The 20,448-nt window shown below is 41.8% G+C and overlaps 1 protein-coding gene across 1 annotated transcript in view; it reads left to right on the top strand.

Annotated features, from left to right (window-relative positions):
- The first annotated feature begins 295 nt into the window (after positions 1 to 295).
- Positions 296 to 20,448, top strand: part of PPARGC1A (PPARG coactivator 1 alpha) — an 85,492-nt gene continuing 65,339 nt past the window's right edge. The window contains exons 1-2 of the mRNA XM_075259932.1: positions 296 to 536; positions 3,180 to 3,359. Of these exons, the coding sequence (XP_075116033.1) occupies positions 489 to 536; positions 3,180 to 3,359 (228 nt within the window). The 5' untranslated portion in view covers positions 296 to 488. The remainder of the gene's footprint in view (positions 537 to 3,179; positions 3,360 to 20,448) is intronic.

Genomic DNA, 20,448 nt, shown 5'->3' with positions numbered 1-20,448 from the left:
AGTCCAGAAGGAAAAAAAAAAAACCACACCAATCCCTGTGTGTGCATCCACGATTGGCTTGTGCATCCATAGGTTGACGTCCACAGCAGGCTGCTCCAGAGAGGGTTAAATGCTAAGCAATGCCCATATTGCAGTGTCAGGAGGCACTGCCAGTCTGGGTGCTGGCACTGCAGCGGTTAAGGGTAGCTGGCAGTCAGGGAGGAAGAGGTTAAGTGTGGCTGGGAAGATTCATTTCACAGGAGCTGGGTCTGCCTTGCTGTGACATCACACAGCTTGGAGAAGCAGCAGCAGCAGCAACAGCAGCAGCAGGGCAGGCAGAGTGGCAGACCAGCCTACTTTAATAGCTTGGTCATGTGACTGGGAACAGTAGTAAGACAGGTGCCTAGAGCTCAGCCTCAGTAAGGGGCTAGTTGCCTGCATGAGTGTTAGCTCTGTGTGTGCCTGTGGATTGTACTTCCAAAGCTTTACTGCCGTCATTCAGGGACTGAATGGCGTGGGACATGTGCAACCAGGACTCTGTATGGAGTGACATAGAGGTGAGCATGCACACAAATCCTCTCTACACCTACATTCATGCATTCTCATTTTTTTTGCATGCAATTATTATTTTCTATCTATTTTTTTGCAATAATTGACTATTTTTTGTATTGCTTTCTGGAGTGTCTTGTAACCCAGGGGAATGAAACATTGCACTGTGTGGAGGAACTAGTCTTAACATTATCTGGAGGCTATTTTAAGGCTTTTTACTTGTATGATGCTGGAGCCAGAGATTAGCTGCTGTCATCGGTGCCTCTTGCAGTTGGAAACTATTTGCATGTGTCTTTGGCTCTCTCCCTCGCTCCAGTCACATGCAATATGTATGCTCAAAGATATTGATATGAATCAGTGTCTGAAGTCTTTCCAGTGGCCTGCTTGGAAGCCGGCCATGGCTATTTATATATCAATTAACTTAAAATAATCTCACTTATTGCTGCCTGCATACTTGCCTTGTGCTCTTGCATTGGGCTAGGTATGGATTATCCTATGCCTGGCTCTTATTGCAGAATTGTCAGCTCGGGATGCTACTTTCTTCTTCTTTTCTACTACCATGATGCTAGTGATGGTTATTATAGGGTTATTATAGGTACCGGTGCAGGTCCATGTCTCACTGTTCTGCCTGACGATGATGATGAGAAGGATGAGGATGGGTTGTTTATTTCCATTTGAGATCCTACAATGAATAGTAGAGAATAGCAAGTGTATGGGATGGTGCTGTGCAAGATGTTGCTGCATGTGTAAAAATAGGTAGCCATACATCAATTCTACAGCTTCTGCTGGCTACAATTCATATAGAGGGGTGGGGGGATTAAAAAGCAAGCAGTTCTGGACTAGTCCCTGGAGTGTGATGTGGAAGATACAGTTCTGCATGTTTTGCATTCTACATCATGTAGGATGTAGAGGAAACTTTGTAACAAAATAAGTAAATAAGGATTGTGCATATGTCATAAATCTGTCTAGGTGCATTTTATATATATATATATATATATATATATATATATATATATATATATATGTACATGCATTTGAACTGCTACCCCTACATATCCCTATTAATGCATGCAAACCTCATTTTCCTAATAGACGGACAGAACTGTAAGTGAAGCGGTTCCTGGCTGCAAAGTCCTAATTGTTTTCGAGTAGCCAGAGAGTCCTGTGGCTTGTTGTTGAGCAGATAGCATGGGTCTCAGCTGCTGTATCCTCATTTTTCCATCATGCATTATTCCTGATGCTGCCTAGGAGCTGATTGAGGAGCAGCTAGCATGGAAATACTGAAGATTTATTTTTGTAAGCCAATGATTGCAAGTAACATATCAACAGTTATTGATCTCACGATCACCATGGTTTGGGCTGGAATATCCTATTATTGTATGCATAAATGGATTAACTCTAGGTTAGGTCCTGCCTGAGTCATAATTTGCTGCTGGGTTCATACATCCCCCATTGCATACTGTGTTTTTTTTTTTTTTTTTACATGAAGCTAATTTGTAAAAAAAAAAAAAAAAAAAAGCTGATTAAAAGGAAAAAAAAAACACTTGGTGGAAAATACAATCTGTCTGCTGCTCCCAGAACAGGACAGACCGATGCTCATATTAATAAAGGCCCACGTAGCTCAAGTCCCAGATGTTTCCCATTTTAATGAGGACGATGTGCGAGGAGATGGTGAAGATTGATAGAGCCGTTCTTACAGGACACATTGCAACAAGTTTACCATCCCTTGCTGCTCTTCCTGCAGCTGACTACAGGTCCCAAATCTCAAAAACAAATCTGATGCAGAATTGACCCCCTTAGATTGGTGCTTTAGGACACCATGACACCTGTCACCTAACACAATGCTGAGTTTGATGATCTAGAATGATATAGATATCCACAATCGTCATTGGCTCTCTTGGTGGTCATTTGTAGGCCTTTTTCTCTAGCCTTATAAGTCATCTTTGGGATGTAGCTTTGACATGTAGGCCTTCTGGAGATAGGAAGTGCATGGCGTAAAGAATTGATAAGCACCTGTTAGAGATGTGTGAGAAAGTGGCAGGAATGTGACTATGACAGGAGAGGACAGTTATTCGTGTGAAGCCTGGAACCCACTAAAAGGTCAGATATGACTTCGTAGCAGGCCACACATTGCATGATTTTTTTGGTCCACATACTATCCAAGGCTTCTTACACATGGACTCATGACCTAGTTCTGAGTAATAACTCCCTTTCCATCTCTAGCTCTCTAGGTTTCAAAAAGTTTGCAACCAAAATGTTTGATCAGTTTTGTAGACCTACGTAAGACTTGCAATATGTTAAAATAAGCAAAAAATTCATTTGGATACACGATGGCAGTATACTTTCGAGAAATGTCTTTCGATGAATTAATATATAGCCCAACTGTGCCCCTGCTGACCCTTCTGCGTGTGGTTTTATGGAAGGTGGCAACGTGCCATATCCTGGAGAGACATTTTGATGGCCACAGGTAGGGTTGAAAGATTGCTCAATCTGGAAAGCTTCCAAAACTTTTGAAGCATAGTGTAACCTTGATGGACATCCAGCAAAAAATAGTTGATCTCATGATACCAGTGCTGATCGTATGTCATCTGCTCACACAGATGGTGTTAGCAAAGATGTTCACGTGACCATTTTGCATGTGTTTCTTGCAGTGCGCTGCTTTGGTTGGAGAAGACCAGCCCCTTTGCCCCGATCTTCCGGAGCTGGATCTTTCTGAACTTGATGTAAATGATTTGGATGCAGACAGCTTTTTGGGTGGATTAAAGTGGTACAGTGACCAATCAGAAAACATTTCCAATCAATACAGCAACGAGTCATCCAACATATTTGAGGTACGGTACTCGCCTGTGGATCTTTTTGTATTTTTTTCCATCTATGTCATGTAAACGTTCAGATGCAATGAGACCTGATAACCATGTGCAAGGTTTTACAATCTTTGGAAAGTAAGCCTGATATATCCAAAGTGATGGACAATACTTAAGGAATATATGATGTTCACCACAAGCTCGAAGGTTATAAATAAAACTATGTTCCCTCTGGCTGCTGGGTGTCTCCGGGTAGGCCTCGTAAGACTAAGGAAATTAAACATAGGATTCTACAAATATCCCGAATATTTGGCTGGCGTAGATGCTATGGCCAATAGTTTTGAGTGAAAACTTTAGTGTTTTAAGTCTTGTAATAGGTTTTAAGTGGCACTTGTCAGCACTTCTATGCAATATATTGGCCCAGGGCCACCTGGGTAACTGGAGTGCTTAGTGCACTAAGATGTGGGGCACCTCAATATAGACATATCAAATACAACTTATTCATGTCCAACCCTCATTAAAATGGATTAGCGGGTAATACATTTACTAGCACCATATCATTTACACTAGTCCTGTTACTGGTAGACCACCAGGAGCCAAGTAGTCACTTCACACAATTGTCGACATCTTAATTTGGTTTCTATTGATGACTATGAAAACTCTCATTGTCCGGCTACAAAATAGAATGGTTTCCAAGAACCATATAGTATCGGTTTCGTATTTTTCCGTAAAAAAAACAGACAAGAGTTTCTATAGGCTATGGGGGCAGCCATTTTGTAGGCGGCCTAAGACTCCACCTATTGAAGCACAAAGAGGTAATGATGATGTCATCAGTACTTACTCAAACGGTTCACTGAAATATGTGATTGCCCATAAGTACGATGATTTCTTCAACAAATGGCTGCCTTCGCAGAATTATTCAATATTTCTAGAGTCGGGTAGAGACAAGTCTCCTCATACTAAAGCCCCTCTGTTATAGAGACTACTGCCAGAAATTGCCTTTATTGATTTATGCCTCCAGTTCACAAGATGAGGGAAGAGGATCCTCTTCGGAGACAGTGACAAATAAGGACTACTTTCATGTCTAAAGTGGAATGCCTTAAAAGACAGCTGCATCAATTGTTGTCCTTGAACTTCACCAGTGCTTCCTTTGTCAGTGTAACATTACACTGGCATGAAAAAACCCAAGTACACAAGGAGGAGAGTGGCCCGGCCACGTGCCCTATTATGTTACAGCAGTTAGATGATGGAAAAGCCTTAATTGAAACGGACAACATGTCTTTATTTAACCCATATGTTGCTGGTAGATTATTAGAGATCCACTCCACTCCGGATCATAGTGACTTTACAGGGAAGGAATGCATCGGTTTCGGCGGAGTAGAGTGTTTTATATAAAAGTAGCGTTGGCTCATTGACATGGTGCAAGATGAAGCAGACCAATGGCATCATGGTTTCTTTACAATCCGTATCATTATCTAGTGATAGAGAAAACAAGTGTATATGGTCTTCTGTTAACATACATAAGGGTAGATCATGGACTGAATTGTTGAGTGAGTAATATACAGTCATTGTGTTATCTATTGTGTAAAATAGCTCCAGATAGATGAAAAGTTCTCTTTGCCGCCACCTATTGGAGACTATTCTATACTTCATCTAATATCCACCTATAGGTGGCACTAGAGAGACAGTTTGTGTGCATACTTTCCCCCAAAAAGCATAGCCCCTAGGTGGTATTACTAGCACAAAATAAGTCCATTTCAGATAGATTGAGTTAGAAAATATTTCAATATTCAGGGTAGGTGATGTAGCTTTTGGGCTCTTTGATAACGTACCAGAGCCTATATGAGATGTCTATCTTTGGTGCAACCAAATGTGGATGATGTCTTACCCTTGACCTAGAAAAAATGGTGGCTGGATACATTGCCATTCATTTTCCCAAATATCTAATGGGCGAAAGTATGGCTTGATACTTGTTGAATACTGATCTAGTGTGATCACCAAGGGGTCAGAGATTTACTATGTTTTACCTAATACAGTATTTATTCTCCTAAATCAGCATCCAGAAAAAAAAGCATTGTCTATCTAGTGCCACCTATAGGTTATTACCCTGTAAGGCAACATCCAACCCATAAACAGCCTTGAAACATAACCAGAGATATTAGTAAAATAGATATGGTCGGACATGAATTTACAAGGTAGCTCCCAGTAGGTGGCATTAGAGAGACAATTTTCTTCCTTCTAGAGGAGAGCTAATTTGCATATTATTTCCCATGGAGCATTGCCTTAAGACTATATACCACAGCTGGACCTCCTTTATGAGTCGCAATACCACCCCCAGCTCTTCTATATCACCAAGGGCATAGTAGGCCCTACTCTTCTCCATTGAACTTATATATAGCTATAACCTATATACTTAATAGAAGTATTCACATGACTAAACCTTTGCATTATGCGTAATGGTGTACCCTGTAACACGGTGAAATAATGCGTTTCTACGTATTTTATGGGACTGCATGCCTCGGAGAGTTCATTGGGTGTAGACTACTAAGTAACTCGACTTGTCTTTTGCCCCATTTACAAGAAGGTCTTGTGACTGAGACTGCACGGGTTTAGATTACACTGTTTCCTAAACTTGGCATTGCATTACCGCGAATATGAACAGACATGTAAAATGACTTTTTAATCTCTCCATAAGCCAAACCCTGCAATCCCAAATATTCAGATGAATTCTATTACAGAGTAGCAGTGGGCTTGTATCACGCTGCCAATGATTTTCCAGTGCGTACACTGCCCACTCAGGTTTCCCTTGTCATTATGTTCAGTCACATGCTCAGAGGAACGCATGTCACAGAGCGGCCTGCGTCTTCCTGCTCGGTTTATGTGACTCCAGCTGTAGCTAGCAGGAGGCCGGTTGTTTCCAGAGTCTGGGGAATTAAAGATGTTTCAGTGGGTGTGAGGGAGGCTGCCTTGGCTGAGTGCATTACAGGAATAAAAAAAGTAATAAAGTCACAAGACTCAGACTTACAGGTATGACAACAGGTATATTGTCTCTGCAATAACCCGTGCGCCTGCTTCTGTGCAAGGACAACCAATTTGGCAATAGACAAAGGCAAGCTTTGTTGCAGACCTGCTTTAGGAGACTAAGGGAAAACTGGCACCCGCTTTTTAGAACTTTGCATCACAGCACCCTTGACTTGGGCTTTTGTGTGAAGGTTCAGTATAAAGCCAGATTGCTACAATCAGCTCTGTGTGAATGAAGCCGTGACGTGATACCAGAAATTGTCATACTTCTTTCCCTTGGCAAGCCTGACACTTTCACCGGGCACATTTATGTGATTTATGAATATACAGCCACAGCCACTAGATATAAAGTAATATAAGTTTGCAGTATAGTCAGTACTAGTTTCACATGGTTAACCCCATAGGGATCAATTGATCAATCCCATATATATATAGACATGAATAAACAAGCAGCCCCCCTATCTTGTCCCTGCACCCTCAACTAAAACACTACATAGTTTACACCCTTTAAGGGGATCTTTCGCCTCTCCTGATACGTCACTTTTAGCAAATCATTGTCTTTCCCATCAAATACCAATTTTAAAGTATGTTTCTGAGAACTCTGCATTGTACCGTTCCTCTGTTATTCCTCCTACAAATTTAGGAATAAATGGATTCTACTATTGCTCTTATCAAAGGGGCGTGTTCCTATACTCTCTACACTAGCAGCTGTGATTGGTTAGAGTGGCAGTATGTGGTGACACACCCCCAACTGGTGACACTATGTATGAATACTATCACCAGTTGGGGGTGTGTCACCACACGCTGCCACTGTGACCAATCAGAGCTGCTAATATAGGAGGAACAGCACAATGGAAAAAAAGCGACTCCAGAATTGTTACATTATATTATATTATATTGAATATAATTATTTACTAAAACAGTCCTCTTTAATTTCGGAGTAATCTTCAAAAAACACGATTGGTGGCTCTTCATTATGTATTCCCATATACACATTACTACCCTACCAGCAGATCTTATTATTACATGTGCATGGTGTAAATATCAGGAGCCTTTATTTGCCCTCATTTTGCGAAAAACTACAATAACCTGTGTAATTGTTACTATAATTTTGTCCACTCTTTTTCTAGTTGCATCCTGAAAAAGGGAAGCTAGGGGTTAATAGCGGCTCGTAAAAACTTGCTTTCATAGAAGTTATGGAATGGATGCAAGTTTTTACGAGCCGCTATTAACCCCTAGCTTCCCCTTTTTAGGATGTAACTAGAAAAAGACTGGACAATCTATAGTGGTAACACATAAGCCTGTTGTCTTAGGACTAAAATGAGACACCATGGCATATGGAAGGTGCACAGTTTGCACTGGGACCAGAATCTTAAAGAGAGTGTCACCAGAAAATGACCTATTTAAATTCAAGTTTTTATGTTGAACATATTTCTTTAAGAATTTTTAATGTCTTTAATATTTTTCAATGTCATTAAGTATATAAAAAATAATGTATCCTGCATTTTCATTCTGGTCACTGAGATCTCCCAATTCTGTATGGGTTATGTTTGCAGCAGTCACCTAATTAACGTCACACAATATTACAATAGAAGTTCACACCTCTAGATAACACCAGTGACCCATCTCCACAACTGACAATAGATGTCACAGATTATCTACTCCCCTTCCTGCATATATGCTTAGAAAACTCTCCCATAGAACTCAATGAGTTGGCTTAAGACCATTGCTGTCTATGGCCGTGACTATGCAGCAACCTTCCAGCTGTTATGAAACTACAACTCCTAACAGGCTCCATTCACTTGCATAGGAGTTCCAAGAACAACAAAGCAAATATGCATGCTGGGAGTTGTAGTCGAAGGTTGCTTAATCCTGCTGTAAAGCATGTCACTACGGTAATTGCTGTTAACCGAGCAGCCCCTATAATCATGTACAGAAAATAGAATAAAAAAAGAGAAAAATAAGTGATATATTTCAATATCTGGTTTTAATAAATTTAATTAAAAAATTACCAATTTATTCCCTTTAAGAAGACAATGCCTCTGAGCGGATGTTGGCTACACCTGGCTTTAAAACGTATTACTTTGGCGCCGTGCCTTTAAGACGTATGGATTAAAATGATATAGAATAGAACAGATTAGGATATATTAGATTTGTATGTTGCAATATACCGTAATAAATAATCTAATTTAATTTGAATGAAATTGGGATGGATTTTACAAGCAGCCAGGACGGGGTTAAAAGTATCCCGTGGCCAATGAAGGATTTGGCCTTCCCAAAAAATGCCTGTAGCATTGTTATTTTGTCAACCAGTAGGTGTCACCCGGTAATCAGTCTCTCGGCAGGGTGCTGAGTCAACATTACTCACAAGTATTCTCACTTAGGAATGCAATCTAAATCCCCTGCTTTATATCTATAGCTCAGTCTGTGAGCATTTTACCCAAGCTGGGACTCCGGCAAAGCACATTTACATAACAGAACGGTAATGCCGAGCTCATGAAATGCATAGTGTATATTAGTGGGAAAAGGCAAATTGTTTTACTGATGATTGAAATAGGCCGATATGATTGCAGCGGCCTCGTCTTCCGAAAGAGGGAAGGGAATGAATCAGCTGGAAAAAAAAAAAAATAGCAAAGAGTTTGTCATTCTTGGCACGGGTTAGATTTCGAGAGATGAATGACTTTCCACCGACGTCACCCGCGTGCAGCTCTGTGGCATTGATACGAATTTTGTAACTTTATCAGTTTGCGTAGAGTTAGATTACGAGCGTTCAGCAGATCCGCCAGCTTCGTTACTATTGCAGGTTACTCATTGTAAGAGCCATTAATGAATGACCAGATCTTGCGTAAAATGACTTGGCCTCACTTTTGAGACAAGTACCACTGTTGTATTTGCCGGTCTTGTGACCGGTGTTAATGGGTTTTCAGTCAAACTGAACCTCTGTAGGATTTTCGACTACTTTTTTTTTTTTCCATTTTTAATTTGACTGCAAAGGCATTGCCTGGGGCTGGGAGTTCAAGGAGATGTAATATAGTGGGGGTGGGGGAGGCACTGTGGTGAGGGCTGGGGGCCCTCGGGGTCTTTACAGTAAACAAGACCTAAATATGTGTATTATAGAGCCGACCAGAGGAGACGTTGATGTTGTGTACATTCTGCTTATTCATTTTCTATGGCTTTTTATGTATTTAATGCCCATAAATTACAGATTAGTGACAGTGCATAGTTTATACTTGTCTGCTATATGTATGTGTAAGTGCTTGATCACACCCTGGGAAAGTCATGCCTACTTTTATAGCAGGTTTACTGGTGTTGTGCTGGCTAGAAAATAAAAAGCAATCCCGATATCTATAAAAGACACATTTCCAGGAACCTCTCCATAGACTCCGTCATTTTAGGAATCGACGTAGTGCGGAATCAGCCTGGGGTTCACATCTCCAATTTATCCTGCAAGTGTTTGAGGTTTGGCGATGTGAATCTGTCCTTCTATGCAATAGGCGAATAGCTCTCCCTTGAGACTCACGCGTTTCGGTAAAGATGCATTTGTTTGTTGTTGTTGCAGACTTTTCCACAGTCTTTGGAGCCAAAGTCAAGAATGGCTCCAAAAGAAATGGAAAGTATAAAGGAAGCGCTTATACTTCTCCCTTCTGCTGATCCATTTCTGTCTTTGGCTTAAAGAAGTGCAGCAAAATTTGCAACAAAACAACTTTTCCACAAGGCTTGGTTCACATCTGTGTTCGGTATTCCGTTCGGGGAGTCCATTTGGGGAATGCCAAATGCATTGACAAGGGGTGAGCTTGTGAAAGCACACGGGCCTCATAGACTATTATGGGGTCCGTGTGCTTTCCGTGCGGTGTCCGCACAAATCATGCGGTGAGAAAAGTACTTAATGAACTACTTTCCTCTCCGCATGACTCGTGCGGACACTGCACAGAAAACACATGGACCCCATAATAGTCTATGGGGTACATGTGCTTTCATTGCTCACCGCTTGTCAATGCGTTCAGTATTCCGTTCGGGGGGTCCTCAAGCGGAATACCAAACGCAGATGTGAACTGGGCCTACATCTTTTATTGCTTCTGTCTGACCACGACTGGCAGCCATTTATGAAAGAGTCAGAGTTGGGCTGAGGGAGTATTGAGGAATCAGAGTTGGAGTCTTAGGTTTGGCCTACCGACTCCAAAGCCCTGTAAAATCATGCCCCATAAGATCCCATATTGAGTACAATGTTGTGGGTCTATAAACACTTGTAACACTCCTAGAATTTAGGGTATATATCACTATCACAGGCTAAATTTTCTCCTGTATTCTTCCACTTACTAAATGGTAGCATTGATCTATGTAGCAATAAAATCAATATAATCCATAGATCTAACAGAATTCCTAAAAGCCTACTGAAATGAACAAATGGTAATTGATAATTGTTGTATTTGGTCTTCCCGGTTTCTGGTCTTTATAGACTGTATACACCAATTTAATTGTCTATACCCCTACCCCTTTATGCTTGGAGGCGTATAGCGGCGCACATCATGTAATGTGTAGATTAGAACATGAAGTGCCTTTGACTGTTTTTTGACCCTTGCGGACCATTTGGTAGGAAACGTACCACCACTAGCCTATAGTTATTGAGATCGTAGTCATCCTAGCTAATGGCTAGCCCGCGACAGTATTGTTTGCTCAGTCAGGTGCCATTACACTCAGATAGAATTCTCTTTTACCTTTTTGTCATTAAAGACATAGTCTATGGTTGTTGACTTACCGAAAGTTCAACAAAAAGGAGCATTTTAGCACCTTAATCCTGCTTGGTTAAGATCTTAGATTGTCTTGGAGGGCTATGCTAGACATATCCTTTCAATGGTTAAGTGGTTAGAAGAGGTTATCTGGCCGGTTACTTAACAACTGAGTGTTTCATGTATGAGATAGTATTATAAAACACTAAAGCCTATCAGACGCTTTACAAGAGCGGACATTATGTGCACAGTTTGGTATCATATCTATAGCCACACTAAACAAACACGATAGGATACGATTGCCGGTAGAGGAGTATATACAGATCTAGATTACGATGTGCCAAGTGTAACTTGTGCACTTGCTGTATTTGCTGCCTCACTTACCAAATAGTTTGCTATGGACAGTATAGGCATTAGTTGATATACTTTGCTCTTCCCATCACTCGTTTTTTGGGGAATTTATACCTGGTGGTCCTACATGATCAATACAACATGAATAACTAATCCTTCGAGTAATTGAAAAATCTAACACGGGAAATCTGCTGTTAATGCAATCCTGTTTCATGAGAACGTGGTGCTCATTGTTCATGGGGTCGAAGGACAGGCAGATATCTCATCAACCATTATAAGAAACTTTCCTGTTACTGGCTGCCCTAATATTGGGACCAAATGCAACTTTTTACTTAATTGAAAAAAGTCCCCTAAAAACATACAATATAGTGTCCACCCCTGCCTTACGATAGCGAACGTTGCTCAAACCCACTGATTTTGGTGAGATTTTCTGTCGATCTTATGTGTTCCCATCACGTAAAAGAAGGATCAGGCACGTTGCATGTCATACTTTTGTTCACGGGGTAATACCCAACAGGTCCTTGGTCTTTTCTTATTGAGTGTACTTGTGGATTGGACGGTCAGGAGTAAAAACTGTCAACCAAATGAGCCATCGTGACTGTCTGACTTGCATTAGGCCCCAAATGTCCTAACTTTTCTATCCTCCTCCTAAATGTAAATGTCCTCTGAATGCACAGGAACCCAGTATAGCAGGTGGCAAGCCATCCTTCTACTGTTATTTCCATGCTGGGACAGGAAAGACTGTCTTGGTCTTCTTCCAAACCTTGGCTTCTCTTGTAGTTGACAAGGATTGTGTGACCCTCTGGCTGTTTTCCATCTCATTTGATAATATTACATTGCCTGTGCAGAGAAGAGGACTGTGAGCAGGTTCACATTGACCATTCAAGGGAAAGGAGAATAAGGCCACCTTGAACCAAGCCACCCTTCCACATGGGGGCTTCCTTCTAGGGTCTACAAGACCTTGTGGTTGCTCTGACTGTAAATCGTATAACACAATTTGCATTTGTTATCTTTTCTTCTCTTCCTTGAACTTTATTACATCCTTCTCATATTCTTAAACTTTATGAAAAAAAGAAGCGAGAGTCACCACCATGTATATTCGAGGGATATCTCCCAAATAGCTATTTGATTGAAATTCAAATGCTATGAATTGTTTCATGTGTCTCAACTTTGCCGAGGACATTGTGCAATGCAGAGCTGTCTCTTGTAATGACGCTTCCCAGTGCCAGAAGCCATTTCAAATCACAGACTCTTCCTGTATTACAAAAGGAACGGGAAGGTACAGAAATCAAAGCGTGATTGCTTATACAATTTATACAGCAAATTGCTAGTCCTTCTTAGCTCTATAAAAGTGAGCAGGTAAAACCCAGCAAGGTCCCAAAGTCTCCACTTTATGACATTATTAGATTTTATGGGACAGCTTTAGGAGACACATGGCATTGTAATTTGTACCGCGATAAATAAGAAACAAAAGCTAATGCTGACTAAAGTTGTCAAACTTTACAAGAATAATAAAACCTGAATGTAAAATATGGAATGAAGGTATAGTTAAGCTTATTGTTGTAAATGACACCCCATAGGAGAAAATAACATTTTCAAAAATAAGCGTCGCTAGTGGAAAAATGTTACGATGTGACCGCAATGGTTTGTTGTTGTTGGTTACATATTGGTGCACATAAGGCCCGGTTCACATCTACGTTCGGGCCATTCCATTTGCCTATCTGCATGAAATATGCACTTTTCTCTCTGCATTTTTTGTGCGGAAACCACACAGACCCCATTATAGTCTATGGGGTCTATGGGTTTCCTTAGGTAACCGCTTTTTTATGCATATGGCTTTCCGTTCGTTGGGTCCCCAAGTGGACTACCCGAATGGAAACCCGAACGCAGATGTAAATCGGGACTAAGAGTACTAGATAATTCTCTTAAAGAGGACCTCAGATCTGAAAAGCCCAATGACTTAAATGATGTGATAGGCGCTGTCACCCTGAGCGTTTCCGTGCTTTGTTTATCCAAATCCGTTCAGCCATTCCAAAGATATAAGTGCTTTTGGTGTGGAAGCAAATTAGGATCTACTAGCCAAGTGGGCGGTAACATTGTATGACATACAACACACAGAGACACCACACCCCTAGATAATACAAAGTGTTACCCCACTTGGCTAGTATATAGTTGTTTACATAAACACTAGCAGGGCTTATATCTTTGGAGTGGCTGAACAAAATGAATAAACAAAACACTAATTTGCTTAGAGTGACATCACCAGATCAGATGAACTATGTCATTTGGCTTTTCAGACCTGGTGATGGGTCCTCTTTAACTTCCCCTCATTGCCTGGTTACACTAGCATTCAGGTTTCCATCCCATGGGGACCCCAGAATGAATATTACTGGTTGGCCCCGGGCACCCCAGTCTGACCCTGGGGGAGACCCAGTTTAGTCTTTTTTTCTCAGATACCAAATCCAAATGCCAGAGGTCCAGTGGTCCAACGAACAATTATTTGGTCCTCCTATGTGGGCCTATGTGTGTTCTGAGTCAACAGGGAAAAAGTTGCACTTTGATTTTTGCCCACCTCACCTAAGTATATCTCTTACTACTAGTATGACATTCTCTCCTTTTTTTTGCAAGCTAAAGATTGACAAGGCGAACTGGGACATGCAGTCCAGCGACAGACAACATCAGACAAAGGCCATTATTTATTAACACAGAGGAAATGGCATGCTCGCTCTCAATCATGTCAGCTAAGCAGATATAGGTTTCCATTAGTCTAATGTGTTACAGATTGATCTCCGCAGAAATCTGATTGGTTATTGTGACTTGTAGGCCATATACAGTATGTAGTATGTTCTTCAAGTTGCTATGGAAAATGTTAGATGCATTTGCTGGATGGTGTGTGATGGGACCCAGTAACATCCCATGTCATAAATCCATCCAGTACTGACTGACAGGTAACTCTGTAGTGGAGACATTTGTGGTCGCTCCGTCTGTAATTGTCAGTGTGTTTGTCTCTAGGAGTTAGTAAACCAGTCCTGTAATTATTAGTGAAGGCCAATGGAAGGCCACGTTCCAGACACGTACTGAAATAGTTGTCCAAGGTAACAAAGGCCTTTTGTCCTGCCCCTAATAGAGTCCATGCTTGTACTGTATGACTTTGGTAGTTGTTCTAGGTCTAGGAGATATTTCTTTTGCATGCCTGCTATTGTGCGTTGTGTTGGCTGGAAGTAACATGCATGGAAGTAACCAAGTGGTTTGATAGCGGCTGCATGCTACCATCTACCATACTATTATAGTCATCTCCAGATTCCCTAACACTTAAACACCCCACATTAGGAGATTGAAGCTCCACCACCAAGAACTTCTCCAAAAGGCCACATTTCTATAACTCCCTGCCATATTCCTTCCTTTGTGTTCCAGTTCATGGTAATGTCTGGCCAAAATTTTTGTTCATACATATAGCATATAATGCCATAAACCCTAAATGTCATCCGTTATCGCCCCTGGTCACATTTGATCCAGGATATGGGTCCTCAGTACATTGAGGGAGACTTATGTAGTCCATCATTTTCGATGCCAGTCTTCATATCACCTACAGCGGTGGAGGATGTACCTTATTTATGACATGGTGCATACGTTATATCAGGTGGGCTGTGCACTGAAATCTGCCCCGGCTCATAGTTGGCGTAGATCTCAGGGATCATTTACACCAGCTCTTTGGTATAAAAGATCATAAAACTGGCAGGGCCGATGACCCCGTTCTGAGCATACCTTTGTATTGCCCCTGTCACGGAGCAAAGGTATACGTCTTCCTCCAGAAGGTCTTTTGAATCAACACGGACGCAAGAGGTCGGGAGACAACTGCAATTTATTGTAATCCACAAAGTTAGTAGCCGGCGGCGGTCACATCAACCGTAATAACAATAAGTCCACAGAAGTCACAATCCAATGATAGCTTTGGTTCCTTGGTCCTGTAACTAAATCCTGGCTCTCTGCAGAGCTGTGCACAGGCCGGCTAACTCATACTAACTCCAGCTACAACTATATACTAAGACTGTTACTTCCTCTATCTGTGGGTGGGAAGGGCTGAGTCACAGATCCTTCCCCCCTCACCTATACCAAGGAGAGCAGACTCCCTGTCTACTATGGACAATGCACCATCCAACATCTTCTTGGAGACACCGATCAGATTATCTCCACCCATTGTCCTCACTAGTTAGAGGTATTTGCATACAATGTGCTAACACACTAGACCCTAATCAGCCAACTACACATTGATGTATATAACAGGTTAGAGAATACATTCCACATGAAATATATATTACACATGGCCTATAGTATAGACTCTAACCATCCCGTGACAGCCCCCTTTTTGAAAAAGTGCTGAGGTTGATGTAAAATTGCCAGTCGCATCAAATTTTGTGACAATTGGCATTTAAAAAGTTGCAAACCTAAGGCTCAGTTCACATCTGCGTTCGGTATTCCGTTTGGGGAGTCCACATGTTTAGCTAAGAAACCACTCGGACCCCATAGACTATAATGGGGTCCTTGTGGTTTTCGCTCGGTGTCCACACGAATCATGCGGAGAGAAAAGTACTGCAAGCATGTTTCGTGTGGAAACTAGACGGACTCCATTATAGTCTAGGGGTCCGTGTGGTTTCTTAGCTAACCGCTTTTTAATGCATATAGGTTTTCATTCAGGGAGGTCCCCAAGCAGACTTCCTGAACGGAATACCGAATGCAGATGTGAACTGAGCCTAAAAGTGACATAAGTAAATGCAAGACAGTCAGGGATGTACAAGCGGTGCACAGATAGCCATCCGATCCAGGCCTTGGACACTGAGGGGGCCCAAAGGCTCCAATATTATTAACAGTACACAGTAAAGTGAGACAGTTTACAATTTTGGAATCGGATCCCTTTCTTTAAAATGAAGCGGAGTTGAGTTGGCGGGGTGCACCGTAGCATCATAGCGGTGTGCTCCCAACACGATGCAGTATTATGTATTACAGGGAGTAATCACAATACATTCAGCTCTGCTACATCCATAAGTACTTCGGGTAAATGCTCTTAGTTCGGTGCCGCCCAGAGGAAGCTGAAAGACGGCCTTGTGCTTCTGTCCTTTCCCCGTGTCCGAGCTCTGCAATCTTTAAATGGCTCCTTCTCTTGCTAATTGTCTTATACCAATAACTTTTGACATTGACTGCAACCTTTCCGTATGTCCTTGATCGAGTGAGCGCTGAAAGATTAGGCGGACAAAAATGTACATATTAGTATGAGAAAGAATAAGACAATTACCCTGACAGCTCATATTGTATGATGGCTTATGTGGCTCCGTGCCATCTGTAATCACATGATCCAGGCACGGGAAGCGAGGTTACAATCTCGCAGCCCAGTCATACAGACATTCCATAGTACTTGCCAAGTTTACCTGCTAAGGACAAGGTTTAAAGTACTCTATGTATTTCACAGAACGCTCCGAACAGAATTACAGAATTGTACTTGTAGCTTATTTTTTTACAAAAATATGTTTTTACGTTTCCCAGTCTGAAAAAACAAGAGAAAAACAGAATGCATTTCTTAGAATGCAACGCAGAGTCCCACAGTACAAGATGTACTCTGCAGTGTCACACCTCTAAATACAAACTAGAGTCAGCTGCCATACTGACACTTAGAGATAACCAGCCGCAGCATGTAACAATGTGCCAGGCGGCTATCATATAGGTCACTCAAAATTCCAATGACGGTATGACGCACGTCTGTCTTGGCGATGGGATGAAGGCTGTATTCACATGGCACAATTTAAATTGCACCAACATTGCATTGGAAAAAACTGCATGCAATATTTGGTGCAGCTTCTTAATTTACGCAGGTGAAACACGATTATTTAAAGGGGTTGTCCAACTTTTTTGTTTTTACTAGGTTCACACTAGGGCAGTGGACTCTCATGGACAATGGCGGACCCCATTGACATTAATGGGATCTGCTGGTTGTTTCAAAACTGAAAGTGGTGTCAAAAAAGGTCCCCCATTTAGACAGATTTTCAGATATTCGAATGTTGGAAGGAAATCTCCTGGTCCTTATATTTGAACAGGCCCTTAACTGGGAAAGCTTGGTAAAAACCTCAATGACCATCTTTCCTGTATTACTATTGAGGTTGCCTCTCAGGCTAAGGCCCCACGTTGCAGAAACGCAGCTTTTTCTGGCAGATTTTGCTGTGGTTTTTTGAGCCGAAACCAAGAGTAGATTGAGCACCAGGGAGAAGTATAAGAACTTCCTATATATTTCCCATTTCTTTTGTAGCCTTTTCTAGGATTGGCTCAAAAAAACACAACAAAATCTGCAACAAAAGAAGCTACGTTTACTCAATGTGGGGCCTCAGTCTCAAGAACATTTGATAACTTGTGAGGGTAAGTTCACACGGGGTTTTTTGGTTCAGAACCTGAGGTGGCGGCTGCCTCAGGTTCTGGACCAAAAAACGGGTAGCTGCGACTGGATGCCAGTACAGTGCACCAGCATCCAGTCGCGCACTCTGCTCCGGATTAGGCCCAATGAATGGGCCTAGTCGGGAGGAGGGAGTGCCTTCAGGCCAAATCGTGAGGCGAATCGGCCTGAAGAATGAGCATCTCGCTTCTTTTTCCGGGAGCCGGAAAAAGGCCTGAGCAGCTCCCATTGATATCAATGGGAGCTGTCTTTTTGGTCAGGATTTTGAGGCGGATACAATCCTGACCAAAAAACCCTGTGAACTTACCCTTAATTAACTTTAATAATGTCAATGTTGGTAGTCACCCAGCTTTCCCAGAAGTTGAAACTTCAAAGATAATCTGAACTTGAATGTTTTTTTCACTATATCATAGAGGACGACTGATTCTTTGTTTTATGGGTCAATTCCCTTTTAGGGGTTTTGGCTCCTTCAGACAGAGCAAGTTATAACTATCATAATGCCGTCTCATGAATCTGTGTGGCATCATCTGTTAACAAGTATTGCACAATATTCAGGCTTGTTGTGCACAGTAATGGCGGTATTTTGTTGCGAAGAGGACATAATAGCCGCATCAGTCATTTTATCTCTTTGGTTTGTCAACAGGACAAGTTTTCATATGTCATGAAAGCTAAACTAGCAGCATCATGGCTGGGTGGCGAAAGCTTGCTTGTCGGCCAAGACTGCATATACTGTATATAGAGTTTCAGAACTGGAAAATCGCAGACATCTTCCGCTGCACATGATGAGAAAGTTGAAAATAGCGCTGCGGAGTTCACCAGTTCACAGCCTCCACTTTTTTTTTAATAGTCTAATGTTAGCAAGCATGTATGAACAGGGTGACATTTGGGCTTTAAAGAGGGATCCGCATCTCTATTGATATTAATATAAGTGATAGTTTACTATTTTTGGCTAAATACTAAGGCCCGGTTCACATCTGCTTTCGGGCTATTCAGTTCGCCTATCCGCAAGAAATATACGGAGAGAAAAGTCCTGTAAGCAGCAGTTTTTTCTCCGCATTTTTCAATCGTAAACTACACGGACCCCATTATAGTCTATGGGTTCCATGTGGTTTCTTAGCTAAATGATTTTTCATGCGGATAGGTTTCCATTCAGGGGGTCCCCAAGTGGACTCCCCGAACAGAAACCTGAATGCAGATGTGAACCAGGCCTTATATAATTTTTTTGGCTTTTTTCTGCGGTCTGATTTTCTGTTATGGAAATGGTTTTTAAGGTGACCATATACATTAGATAAATTTTGGTGAACCCAATAACTGGATAGCCATCTAATGTGTAGGTGAGTCTTCCAATTCTCCCTTGGTGGCATATATCAGGAGAAATATGGGTCAGGCTTGTTGAAAGCCAACTTCCATTTCTTTAGTTTTCAAAGGAAATGTCTGCGGGGACTCATTACCCCCTCTCTTTTGAGAACACATGAATGCTTGGATGAGTTGAGTCTGCATGTGTATGGGGGGTTGGAAGGAATAGCCCCCAGCTGAGCACACACTCCACAGCTACCTCCTGTATATGTCCATGGGTTTTCCAGGTGTAATAATTGACTAGGCTAGCAGTTTTCCAGGTCCTATCCCTAGAATAGGTCATCAATTGAATATCAATAGGGTCCAACCTTTGACCCCCACTGATGGATTGTTTGAATACAGTGCAGCCTTCAGCCTCTCCAGAGGAAACCGATCACAACATCGTACATGTCTAGCAAATATGCTTGGTATCTCAGCCCCATTTACGTGATGTGACCGATGAAGATGATATCACATGGCTTGTTCAGGGAACACAGCTGCCGCTTGAAATAGCTGATCTGCAGGGGTCTCTTTGATCTTCGATAGGTTATCAATTAATAAGACTTGAAGTCTATAGTTATATTAATACTCTAATGTGATGGGTCTTGCTGATGGTCCAACCAAAGAGATCATTTTGAGACACTGGAGAACATGGAGAACTCACTAACTCATTAAAGTTTTTGTATGAAAGGGTCCCTTTAAGAAGGATGCATCTGTAAGTAGAGGACAGTCTTGATGGACTGGTTGGTATCTGTCATCGACGTTCTGTATTTCTATTAGCTTCCATGGTGCAGAGTAGACTCCTGTAGTGGTTCAGGTCATTAAAATCTCATGAGTCCTGGAGTCACTCAGGTCTGCCAGCACCTGTCATCAGAACACACAGGCCCCGTAGTTCTTAATTAAACTTACAGATGTGTATCTGCTCAGCCGTAGTCAGCCGCAGCACTTTCCTGGGAGGACCTATGTTCAGCCAAACTCTGCCGTGACGGTCAGCATAATGGGCCTGCTGTCACCGGACGCTTATAACTTGACACTGGATCCGTGCAGGTTATCCGCTATTATCTAATACATATCTGTAGAGCTGTGGAAAGTTCTTTCAGATATTATGTTAAATCTAGAACAGGCTCTGTTCACACCTTGCCGTTTTGGAGCCCATTTTATAATAAGTATAGGAATGGCCATTACAAGATAGGTCATGAATTTTAGAGCATATTTTTGTAACTTTTTGCCCCATTTTTACACTGAA

The sequence above is a fragment of the Leptodactylus fuscus genome, chromosome 1, assembly GCF_031893055.1.
Source record: "Leptodactylus fuscus isolate aLepFus1 chromosome 1, aLepFus1.hap2, whole genome shotgun sequence".
Taxonomy (NCBI): Eukaryota; Metazoa; Chordata; class Amphibia; order Anura; family Leptodactylidae; genus Leptodactylus; species Leptodactylus fuscus.
This window is presented reverse-complemented; position numbering and strand designations above follow the sequence as displayed.